At 28.9% G+C, this 12,168-nt stretch overlaps 2 protein-coding genes and 1 long non-coding RNA gene across 5 annotated transcripts in view; 2 read left to right on the forward strand and 1 right to left on the reverse strand.

Moving 5' to 3' along the window:
* Positions 1-8,581, reverse strand: part of LOC146720394 (uncharacterized) — a 30,055-nt gene extending 21,474 nt beyond the window's left edge. The window contains exon 1 of the long non-coding RNA XR_014926085.1: positions 8,087-8,581. This is a non-coding gene — a long non-coding RNA (uncharacterized LOC146720394). The remainder of the gene's footprint in view (positions 1-8,086) is intronic.
* LOC114934617 (uncharacterized) lies at positions 1,791-6,529 on the forward strand. Of its 2 annotated transcripts, none has more exons than XM_029307300.2 (5): positions 1,791-2,161; positions 2,261-2,911; positions 3,777-4,205; positions 4,712-4,966; positions 5,959-6,529. In XM_029307300.2, the coding sequence occupies exons 2-5, from the start codon at positions 2,322-2,324 to the stop codon at positions 6,083-6,085; spliced, it is 1,401 nt and encodes a 466-aa protein (XP_029163133.1). In that variant the 5' UTR covers positions 1,791-2,161; positions 2,261-2,321; the 3' UTR covers positions 6,086-6,529. The 2 variants fall into 2 exon arrangements, with proteins under 2 accessions (XP_029163133.1, XP_029163134.1); XM_029307301.2 differs by having other exon boundaries at positions 1,791-2,017.
* Positions 8,376-11,762, forward strand: LOC114934642 (cardiolipin-specific deacylase, mitochondrial). Of its 2 annotated transcripts, none has more exons than XM_029307331.2 (9): positions 8,376-8,537; positions 8,967-9,051; positions 9,176-9,358; positions 9,484-9,596; positions 9,715-9,853; positions 9,927-10,124; positions 10,214-10,514; positions 10,757-11,042; positions 11,135-11,762. In XM_029307331.2, exons 1-9 carry the CDS (start codon positions 8,446-8,448, stop codon positions 11,193-11,195), a joined length of 1,458 nt encoding a protein of 485 aa, XP_029163164.1. In that variant the 5' UTR covers positions 8,376-8,445; the 3' UTR covers positions 11,196-11,762. The 2 variants fall into 2 exon arrangements, with proteins under 2 accessions (XP_029163164.1, XP_029163165.1); XM_029307332.2 differs by having other exon boundaries at positions 10,799-11,042.
* The last annotated feature ends 406 nt before the right edge of the window (positions 11,763-12,168 follow it).

Below are 12,168 nucleotides of genomic sequence, written 5' to 3' on the forward strand. Positions count from 1 at the left end.
AAAAATCGGACAACGGCCTTATATTGCGATAAGCGAATCGCCACATAAACCAAAGAGCATAAATAATATGGATCTAGCAGCTGTACACAAGCGGGTTTCTTATAATAAAAGAATAAATATTCTTTCATTTATATTTGATGTGAGTAATAATGCATGATAATTCGTCAGTTGTGCAATTTATATACGCAACAATGTGTTTTGAAATTAATAATCATTAACGGCGAGTAGCAGCTCGAAATTTTCCAAATAATTCAAATCATTCAAGAGAACTTCAAGCTCAAAGTTTAAATTATATCTGTAAAAAAGAAATAGAAATTCTATCGAATTATTTTAATTTAAGAATATATATGAATAATTCAATCCTCAACTTACAATTAGATTAAATAATAAATTAAAGTTTAACGATGTATTTGAAGAAATCAAATAAAAGTTGATAATTTTTTTCATTTACAATAAATATAACCCTGTTTGCAAAATACATAAGCCCTTTCTTTAACATATAATCGTGTTTAAAATTAAGAAATATCAAAGATTCGACTATTATTTTCTTCTCAGAGATCAGGTCTAGCATAGGCCTGTGCTTAAACAAATCGAATCTTTAAATTTTTTTAGATAGACAGCGATAAGTCAATATACAATTTTAAACAAAATTTTAATACGAATTTTAATTATAAATTTTAAACACAATTTTAATAAGAAACAGAATAAATTAAAATCAAATAATAAAATGTTACCTAAATATATATATATATATTATAAAGTCTAAATTAAGCAGACATTAGATGCTGAATTCGAAATAATGCATCATGGTGATGTATGCAAAATAATTTTGAATGAATATTACATTATAAAAGGTACAAAATCCCCACCAAATACAATACAATGTGAGATTATTTTATTAAACGATTAAAATAAACATCAGTTAATTCCACGCACGCAAAAAAGTTGAAATCTTTCAAAGATATCTAATACTCCAAATTGTTAAATATTAATACATGGTCAGTATCAAATTCGGTAAAATATCCATAATAAAGTAAAACTATGGAAAAAAATGATATAATTTTCGAGATCTACCTTTCTCGATTGAGTTCAACCATACATATATATGATCGATTTTTGGCTTTTAAATGAAGGCTCACAAAACCCTAAATAGCAAAAAAATTATTTCAATATTTTTAAATCAAGTACTTTCAAAGAACATCAGATTGACTTTCCTAAAAAAAAAAAAAAGCCTCTTTTTCCTGTTTTACTTATAAATCTCGTGTCTTATCTTTCAAAAACTACAATGTACTCATACATCTCTTATTTGTTCATAATGTGTGTTTGTTTCCTATCATGTATTTATAAAATATTTTATAAGTTATAGGAAACAAATACACATTATAAACAAATAAGAGATGCATATATATATGTATAGTGTATTGTAAAATACGAAGCAGTTTGCCTGCGAATATATATATATATATATATATATATATATATATCGATGTTTATTCGCAGGCAAACTGCTTCGTATTTTACAGGAAAACTGAGGAATATGATTATATATATATATATAGTCATATTCCTCAGTTTTCCTGTAACGGCTACAAGTCAATACAATATATATATATATATATATATATATATATATATATATATATATATATCAATGCGCGAAGCGGTATCGAATACAACTTGTAGCCGTTACAGGAAAACTGCGGAATATGACTATTGTACTTGTTTGACAAACAACCTCGAAGGAAGGAGACTTCCTAGCAAAAAGGGGAAAGTCGGCAGAGCCTTTTGAGCCGTCAAAGCGAACGGTGGCAGACGTATCACGATAACTGGAATAAAGAACAGAACTTAGTTTCTGAACGATTAACGCGACTGAACTTAGCTGTTTGGGCGAGGCTCTCCAGTATGCGAATATTCACAGATAATAGAGTGAATTGAACCATTCATTCCTCTATTAATTGCTTGTATTAATTGTCCAAATAGATATAGTTTTTGTGGAAAAATAAAACGTTTACTTGTAGTGAGTTATCCGTGAGCATCCTTCTCCTTCGGTCGATCGGCCTATAAAAAATAACTTAAATTCGCCAAGAGGGTTATACTTATTTGGAAATCTACTTATATTTATATATACATATAAATATACATAATAGCGGCCAACCTTACAGTATATAATATTCTCCGTACACAAAATAATAACATACAACATTTAACAAAATTTTAATTATTTCGTATAGTATAGTGAGATTATTTTTGTTTAAAACAGATTGACTTGGCGAAGGTAATTATCATCAATCATCAAGTTATTAAAAGAAAATATATAAAAGATGGAAGTGATTCACATTCAGCAAATAAAACAAGCACAAAAATATCTGAATAACAATAACAAATCAGATAGCGCAAAATTAAAAAATATTACAAATGGAATTGCAGTAAAGTTTACAAATCGGAAGAATGACGATATCGACAACGATTACATGGACAATGAAACTAAACGCTATGAACTTGCAGAAGCAAAGAACGCCGTTAAATACATGGAACATTGTGTGCAGAAAATAAAATATATCGTTGATAAAAATCCTGCGAAACCAAAGGATTATGATGCGTGGACGAATGAAGAACAATATAAACATATAACGGAAAACATAAAAATTTATGTTCCAAATCTACCAAATTCTTTATATTACTTCGTATCAGCAGCGTTACATCGCGGGGATTGCGGTCGAAGTCCAACAGACAGACCGCCTTGGTTGGACATGGATAAATTCCGGAGAGGACAAAAATTTGCACGAGATTATATTTTCATAATTCTCTTTTCCAATATGATATCGCTGTTTGAATTATTCGCCTTCACGGACGATCTTAAACCATTGATTTTCAGTCAACAATCTCATACACCGTACTTAGCTTTTAGAAGGTAAGTATATACATAAAATATCGCGATAATTTTGCGGTAAGAAGAATTCTACGAGTATCATTGGCGAATCAAATCATTTGCACAAATATTATATGCAATGCAATTTGCTACATTGTATAAAAACAAAGTTTATCTTGCAAATTATTTTACATGAATAAACAGATATGAAGAAACTATAAATGTAGATCCATCCCATACAGCACCGTTAGATTGCAAAAACATTACAATCTTTTACCGCAATATTGCAATATTGCAAATTCACTGCAAAATGTTGCTACATCATTGCTGTTGAATTGCAGCAATGTTAAAATGTCCGCTTTTTAGAAGATAATAAAATTATTGATTATCGTTAACATCTTTTATTGTACAATATTGCAAAAAATTATTTTATTACAGTATACCCAGCAAATACCAAGTTACAGTTATATAATTGTTAGTTGTAATTTTCCACTCAACAATATAATTGTTATAATACACGTATTATATTTTTGAGTGGGAAATTACAACTAACAATTATATAGCTGTAACTTGGTGTTTGCTGGGTATATGTATATATATTACAATATATAAATTATAGAATTTGGATTACATGCAATATTTCCGAAATATTAATGTCATGTTGCTACAAGTGTGCTGGAATTTTGTGCACCTATATCTCTGCAATGTCTTTATAATGTTGCATTGCAACTTGCAACATTGCAACGTTGCTGCAATATAATTGCAATAATCTGTGCTGTATGGGATTAGATTATACACGCATATCTCAAAGATTTTTTTTTTCAATTTTGATAACATAGTAAATCAAACGTTTGATATTCGGCCAATTACAAGAGAGCTGAGAATTGATTTTTTTTTTGTATTAAAGATACTTATCCACGATTCGTCGTATAAGAAATTGGATGATGGGAGATATTTGGGAAAAGGACACGCAGGCTTACAAGGATATCCAAGCCGTGCGAAAAATGCATCGCGCGATACGATTGAAACTCTGCCAGCTCGATTACGACGAGATCGATGCGGCCACTAAGATCCAGGAACCATGGTGTCCGGATAGAAAAACTATCCTAGACGACTTTTTTTCCTGCCCGTATCCAACACCAGAGAACGGCTGTTTTCATTTGATAATTAGACCCAAAGGATTGAATCAAGCTGATATGAGCGCAACGCAATTTGCTTTCATGGGAATGATTGTGCTTTACCCGCAAAAATTGGGCATTAACGCATCCGACGAGGATATAACAGCCTATTGTCATTTTTGGAGATGTATTGGATACGCTCTCGGCATGCAGGACGAGTAAGTATATGAAAATCATTTTCGAAAAAAATATTTCAGCCAAAAGTTGTAAAGTTTAAAAAGGTCTCAACTTTTTCTTTCAAAAATTAAGGAGTTTTAACGCTTTTTGTACGCTTTGTGTGTGACAAATATAGTGAGAAGTATATATACTACTTGTATACATTTCAACCTTTTCATTTTATCACATGTCAAAACTGCAACGTCGTAAGATAACGAGATCATTAAAATGAAAAAAATTTTCTCTATTTTCCGTTTTACGTATATAAAATAAAGCGATATATTTTTATATTATCCAAAACTTAATTTTATTCAACGCACACATTTGCATTTCTGCACAGAGATAATTTTCATACAATTATCATGAATTTCAGGATAAATTCTAAGAGAAAATCTTCTCTATGTGTGATTTATTTCTCGATTTATTATATTACTTTGAGATGTTATTTTTTGTTCTTCTAAATTCTCTTATATTCCGATATTTGACAAAAAAACTTATATGCTTCTAGGTATAATTTTTGTCGCGGCAGTCTGGAAGAGATTAGACAACGAGGTCAAGACATTACTAATGTTTGGGTGAAACCTTATTTGCGACAAATAACGCCTGAATGGGAACACATGCTAAGATGCATCATGAGTATATGCGATGAGGATAACATGTTCAAGCAATCATTACTGTTTATCACCGACTTATTAGACATCGATATGCCACGTCTACGAAGCACGCTTACATTCTCTCAACGATTGCAATTCATGTTACACCGGTAAATATAAAGTGCATATGAATTGTTTGATATGTATATATATAATAAATTTAGGATTTATATATATATATATATATATATATATATATATATATATAAAGAAATATTCTTTAATTAGATATTCGTAACATGCAAGAATATAAACTTAATGGAATGTTTTTTATCAATATATTATTTGAATATTATTAATCGTGATAACAAAAAACAGTCTTATAAATGGACATTTGTTATTTATTGCATACTGTCCTTTTCACAAGTTTGGAAACACTTTACATTTTACAGTTAAACAACCGCATGGCAACGATCTATCATAAATAAAAATGTCATTTAAATATTTTACGATTTATTGATACAAAAAATCTACACAGCAGCGATCTGTGTAGATTTTTTGTATCAATAAATCGTAAAATATTTAAATGACATTTTTATTTATGACAGATCGTTGCCATGCGGTTGTTTAACTGTAAAATGTAAAGTGTTTCCAAACTTGTGAAGAGGACAGTATGCAATAAATAACAAATGTCCATTTATAAGACTGTTTTTTGTTATCACGATTAATAATATTCAAATAATATATTGATAAAAAACATTCCATTAAGTTTATATTCTTGCATGTTACGAATATCTAATTAAAGAATATTTCTTTAGAGAATTTTTCTCTTAAATTAAGAAGATCCTTTTGACAGATCTGTGCAGATTTTTTGTATAAATAAATCATAAAATAAACATAAAATATTTAAATGAGATTTTAATTTATAATAGATCGCTGCCATGCAATTCTTTAAATGTAAAATGTAAGGTGTTTCCAAACTTATGAAGGGTACCGTATATATATATATGTATATATATATATATATATATATATATATATATATATATATATATATTAGAAATCCTAAATTTATTTAGCGTATATACAGCTTTTGATTTAAACTTGTACCTCTATAGCAATATTAATCTTATAGTATAATGATTATTTTTTATAATTTCAGCTTTATATTTCGTTATGCCTTGAAAGTACGATTTATACGAGAATGTTTCAATAAAATATTTCTTCAGATTCTCGAGAAATTTACTTCTAAAAAGTTGGGAACTCTTCCCAACAAATACAATATATAAATGTTATATACTTAAGCATGTTACATGTAACGTATATGTTAGTTGTAATTTCCCACTCATAGATGTAACATTTTTAATATTATATATATTACATTGTAGTTATATTGTCATTATATCCCAAGATAGCACGGACTTATCAATACATCAATGTGCTATTTGGTATATAATTACAATATAACTACAATGTAATATATGTTATATTAAAATGTTACATCTATGAGTGGGAAATTACAACTAACATGGATGTTACATGTAATGTACACATTATATTACCTGTTATATTCCGTTTTATTATAGCAATGTAACAATTATATATCGGTGTTTGCTGGGTTATTAGAGGACTATCTGAAAAAGGTGTTGAGTTTATGTTTAATTCGTAAGCAATAAGGAAAATGTAAGGCAGATTCGAAAGCGTATTAAATAAATATTAAGAATTCTTTATTATTCCTTCACTAAAAACAATTATTTAATTATTCAAATAAATATTTATTTTAATACTCCTTTTATACATCATAATTTGAAACTGATAATATATACATATATTTTGATTTGCCGTGAAAAAATATTTATTTAAGAAATCTTTTTTCAAAACAGATATATATATTTATTTGTTTCAAACAAATATGTAAAGGAAATTATTAAAATAAGTATTTATTTGAATTCAATATCTTTTCAGTACTCGCATACAAAAATAAACAATTATTATTTATTGTTTTTATATGTGTAACTCAATTTTGCAAAAAACACAAAGATATATATAAAATATAAACACCATCACACATATGTATTTATAAGTATTATTTATATATGTATTGTATATATATTTATTATTTTTAGTATTAGTATTAGTATTAGTATAATTAAAATAAATATAATACACAGTATTTGTATATTGTATTGTATATTTTATTGCATGCATCAAAAGATAGTATATGTAAAAAGCCCTGCGCGCAGAGAAAATATTAGAATAAATATCAAATATTAAAAAAAAATATAAGGATTATTTAAAATAAAATAATAAAATCGAAAAGACCCTAATATAAAAATACTTTGGATATAAAGAAGACTAATAAGCTATATGTGTATAAGCAAAATTTGTATTTGTATATCAGAGTTTTTTAGATTTTATTTTTTTTAAATAATTTATATTCCTAATATTAAATATTTATTCTTTTATTGTGCGCAGGGCCTATAATTAACAAAACTATATTTAAAATTGTCGCTAGTTGATAACCTTTTTTCTTTAAATGATATATTTTGCCATAATGAGAATATATTACGTACAATATTGACAAAATAAAAAATTAATCAAATGAATGAAAAATGTGTTGGAAGAAAAAATATTGCATAAAATATTTGTTTTTTTTGATGATGGTATATCACGTTCTCTCTGCTTTTACGTTTATTGCAACGAAAAGATTGATTGAATCTAATTGAGAATTAATTAAGTCGTCGGACGACATTTATATGAACACGTCGAAATATATATCTATCCGCATCGGGATTAAAAATAGTAACTATTAATATTAATATAATATATCCTTCTCTCATCAATCTCATCATCTCGCATGCACGCACACATATTGAAAACGTAACACAATAAAGCGGTAGCCACCCATACAGCACAAAACTCAACAGAAATGTTGCAGAAACGTTTCAAAGTTTCAAATAACACTGAAACGTCATTATAACACCTAAGAAACATTACATAAAAAAAGTAACATTTGAAACATTTATGCAACCTTTCATAAACATGACAATTATTTGTGACAAAATAGCGGACATTTTCACGTATTTAAGACACACGTATATGAAATATTTTTGAATAAATTTTGCGAAGGTTTCTAAAATGTTTTGTGCTGTGTGGGCATGCATTCTTCATGTATTTATTTTATTAATTCATTTGATTAACTTTTATTTATTTTATCAATTCTTCTTGTAATTATTTTACGTTTTCTCCGCGCTCAAGAGTCCATGACATCGTGAAATTTTTGTACTTACGCGGGCGAGATGCCTGGCCTTGAAATCGTGCGGCTGGTGCTGGATCGCGCTTATCGTCCGATGGTCCATTAGTCCATTCGCCTCTTGATTGGTCTTTGCGCGTAAAATCTATAATCGGGCGTCGCGATGTCCGTGAAATACGCGCGTACACGTAACCACTCGAGCAGTAACCACTGATTATACCGTTGGGGTAAGGTTTCCACGTTGGGTCGAACGTCAAAACAGAGAAGGAGAAAGATGCGCGAATGAGAAAACAGCTGTTGCACGATCCTCCGTGTACGATACACAAAAATATCGGATCTCCTATGTCGAGGATGTAGTAAAACGAACAACGCGCCGAATTAATTATTTTTGTCGTGATGCCGCCGAGTCGTTTGGACGCCGTTTACCGGAGTGTATTGCTCACCAAGTTCTTCACGAAGGGCTGGGGCAACCCACAAAATCTAAAAAGGCAAGTGGCTAACCTGATTCTAATCTAACCTATTTTCACGTCATTTGTATGTAGATAACTTCACGACTTTACGCCTTGAATTAGTCATGAATAGATTATATCATTATGTAGATATATTTTAAACCGATCTTCGATAATAATATAACGATAATGGCTTATTTTACAATAATTTATTATTCTAAAGTTATCTTGGATTTATCACACATTTAATAAAAGGGTACTTTACAATATTTTTCTATCAATTTTACAATCAGAAATTCAATTCATTAAATTAATATGTGTAATTATAATGCACAAAAATTACATCTAATCGTTATATGTAAAATAAACACAACAGTGACGTATAGAGTAAATGAATAATATAGGACATTAAAATAATAATTATATGTACCGTGCGCAATATCTCTAAATGTGACAATTTTGTTTCAGAATTTTTGAATTCAGGAAAGTCATTGCGAATCGAGAAGCATGCTACAATATGATACCACTCGACTATCCAATAGAGATAACAAAAGTATTTAACACTATCTTTTCTAGTAATTAATAGTAATATAAATTTTATAATTATCAAAAGAATTATTATATATATATATATATATATATATATATATTTATTGTATTTTTCTTTTATATAACAGGATGAAGTATGGTCGGATTGTCATATAATCGAAGGTCACTTTGAATCACCTTTTGAAAAACATCTCCCAGGGATAATGCCAGATAAGACTAAATTGGCTTATTTTCAAGTGATTTTACCAACCAAATGGAGGTCTCATAAAATAAAGCCAATTTGTTTACATTTGGCAGGAACAGGAGATCATGTAAATATTTATCATAATCATAAATTACATTTTTTTTTTATTATATCAATTTTTTTCAAATGTATAATATGTTACAATATTCTATATTCTTAGCAAAATATTTATATATTTTACTTATTAACTAGTTTTTTTGGCGACGTAGAAATCTTATCGCAAAACCACTACTCAAGGAATCTGGGATAGGATCGATATTGTTGGAAAATCCATTTTATGGTCTGAGAAAGCCACATAATCAAATGTAAGAATTTTTAATTGAAAGTTTGTATGTATAAAATTCTTAATTAATCCTTTAAAAGGTTTGGTGTAACATTTTGCAATTGCAAAAGATTTTCCTTAATGTCAAATCTTTTTTTTAGACGTTCCAGTTTGCATAATGTATGTGATATTTTTATTATGGGAGGCTGCCTGATAATGGAATCAATTGTTTTGTTAAATTGGTGCGAACAGCAAGGATTAGGTCCATTAGGTCTCACTGGATTGTCAATGGGTGGTCATGTTAGTTTTTAATCTGATAAAATTATACTTTTAATATTGTGTAATGCCTCTAAATATATAATTATTTCTGCAGATGGCTTCTTTAGCAGCTACCAATTGGCCGAAACCGATATCGTTGGTACCTTGCTTATCGTGGTCTACTGCTTCACCAGTATTTACAGAGGGTGTAATGAGTGCATCGATAAATTGGGCACTTTTGGAAACACAATATTTTTCGGATGAGATTTACCAGAATGATCTCGCAAAAATGGTGAAAATTATTGATCAAGATGTAAATATATTTTTGTGTATTATATCTATTTTATATTAGCGCATCAAAATTTCTCTCTTATCATTCACTTTTATTAAATATATTTTTAGGATGCTTTTTTGGCTGGTCAACATTTTGCAAAACATTATCCTGCAAGCATGAAGAGAGTCGATAAATTAAGTAAAGAATCTAATGAAAGCTATAAAGACAATAAAACTGCAAATGATACAAAAAATGGTACAAATTCTATTAATAATAATAACGGCAATAATATTTCTGCTAAATGTGAATCCAAAAATGAGAGCAATCAATTGCAGCATCAAATTGCGGAAGAAAATGCAGCTGCCAAAATATTTCCATTAAATTTGATTTCCAACAAATTTAAACCAAAGGATCCCAATGCCCTCAAAGGTAAATCATTAATTTGCATAATTTTATATATATACAAATGTATTTGTTAATTTGTCATACTTTGTGAAAAGAAAGTAGGTAGAAAATCACAAAAAACGATCCCATTTTCTAGTGAAATGAAATTGAAACAGTTTAAATGTTTGTTCAAATGTGTTTATTACTATCTGTTGTCTTGGTGTTTGGTGATCCTAGGCAGCATGTAAGCATGATTTTTATAGGATTTGTTCTTCTCCCCTTGACAGGAGTTTGCTTATTGCCAGTGTCGAAGCATCCACTGTTTTCAGACAACAAGTGGCGCGAACACGAAGCGTTGCAATTTATGCGCGGTATAATGGACGAATGTACACATTTGAAAAACTTTGAAACACCTGTCGACACCGAATTGATTATTGCTGTTTGCGCCCGAGACGATGCTTATGTCCCACGAGATCATTGCATGAGCCTCGAAAAGATATGGCCAAGAGCTGAGATTCGTTACATCGATGCTGGCCACGTTAGTGCTTATCTTCTTCATCAGAAAGTCTTTAGGTATGTTATTCATTTTTTATACTTAATTATTATTTCTCTCATGCTTTGAAGACATGTGGAAGAACTTGAAAGGCATATGTATTTTGTTTTAGATCTACGATAGCTGAATCTATCCAACGATCTTTGAAGAAGTATCCCATCGAGACAAGTTGACTTTGCAACATTAATCGATGCACATTGTTTAGAGAATCGTATTTTATAAATTTAACTAAGAATATTTTTTCTAACTGTTGTGATTGAATTTGTCCACTTTTAAGGACTGCCATATGCACATATGTAAACTATTTTTGGATAGGTGCAGATAGCACACTCTGCAACTAAAAGTACAATTATTTCAGTCAATTTAATCGAGTGTAGTATAATTGATGTCCTTGTCATTAGATTACACTGAAAAAGATATTTGCCAATAAAATGTTCCTATATGAGAAATAATACTTGTGGCATATATTTTTTATGCAACTAATTGTATGTTTATATAGTTTTGTACCCAATCGTAATGAAATACATTGTTTTGATGTTTTCAAATCACATATGTGTTTCTGTACAGCATTTTATATAATTGAAATAAGTTAGTAAGAAAATATAATATGACTATAATGCATATTTTGTATAATATATGATTATAACGTGCCATTGCATATGTGACCAACTAATATTGTATATTTATATAGTTTTGTACACAATCTTAATGAAATACATTGTCTTGATGTTTTTAAATCATATATGTGTTTCTGGTGTATGTGTGTATAGCATTTTTATATAATTTAAAAAGTATCGTATAAACTATATTGCATATTTTATATAATATGCGATATATGATGCGACTGCAACTAATTGTACGTTTATATAGTTTGAATTATATAAGTGAAATAAGTTATTAAAAAGGTATAGTATGAATTATATTGCATATTTTATATAATATACGATATATAATGCGACTGCAACTAATTGTACGTTTATATACTTAATTTGATATACTGTATGATGTGTGATTACGATGTGATAATATTGATAAAATAGGGGGAAGGGGGAAAAAGAAAATAGCAAAAATGACACATAAAATAAAAAGGAAAATCCTAAAAATATTTGAAATGGAACGCGCCGAGTTCGAAACGAAGAAGCGCGA

This window comes from Nylanderia fulva, unplaced genomic scaffold (genome assembly GCF_048542155.1).
Source record: "Nylanderia fulva isolate GAGA-0341 unplaced genomic scaffold, ASM4854215v1 Scaffold7, whole genome shotgun sequence".
Classification (NCBI taxonomy): domain Eukaryota; kingdom Metazoa; phylum Arthropoda; class Insecta; order Hymenoptera; family Formicidae; genus Nylanderia; species Nylanderia fulva.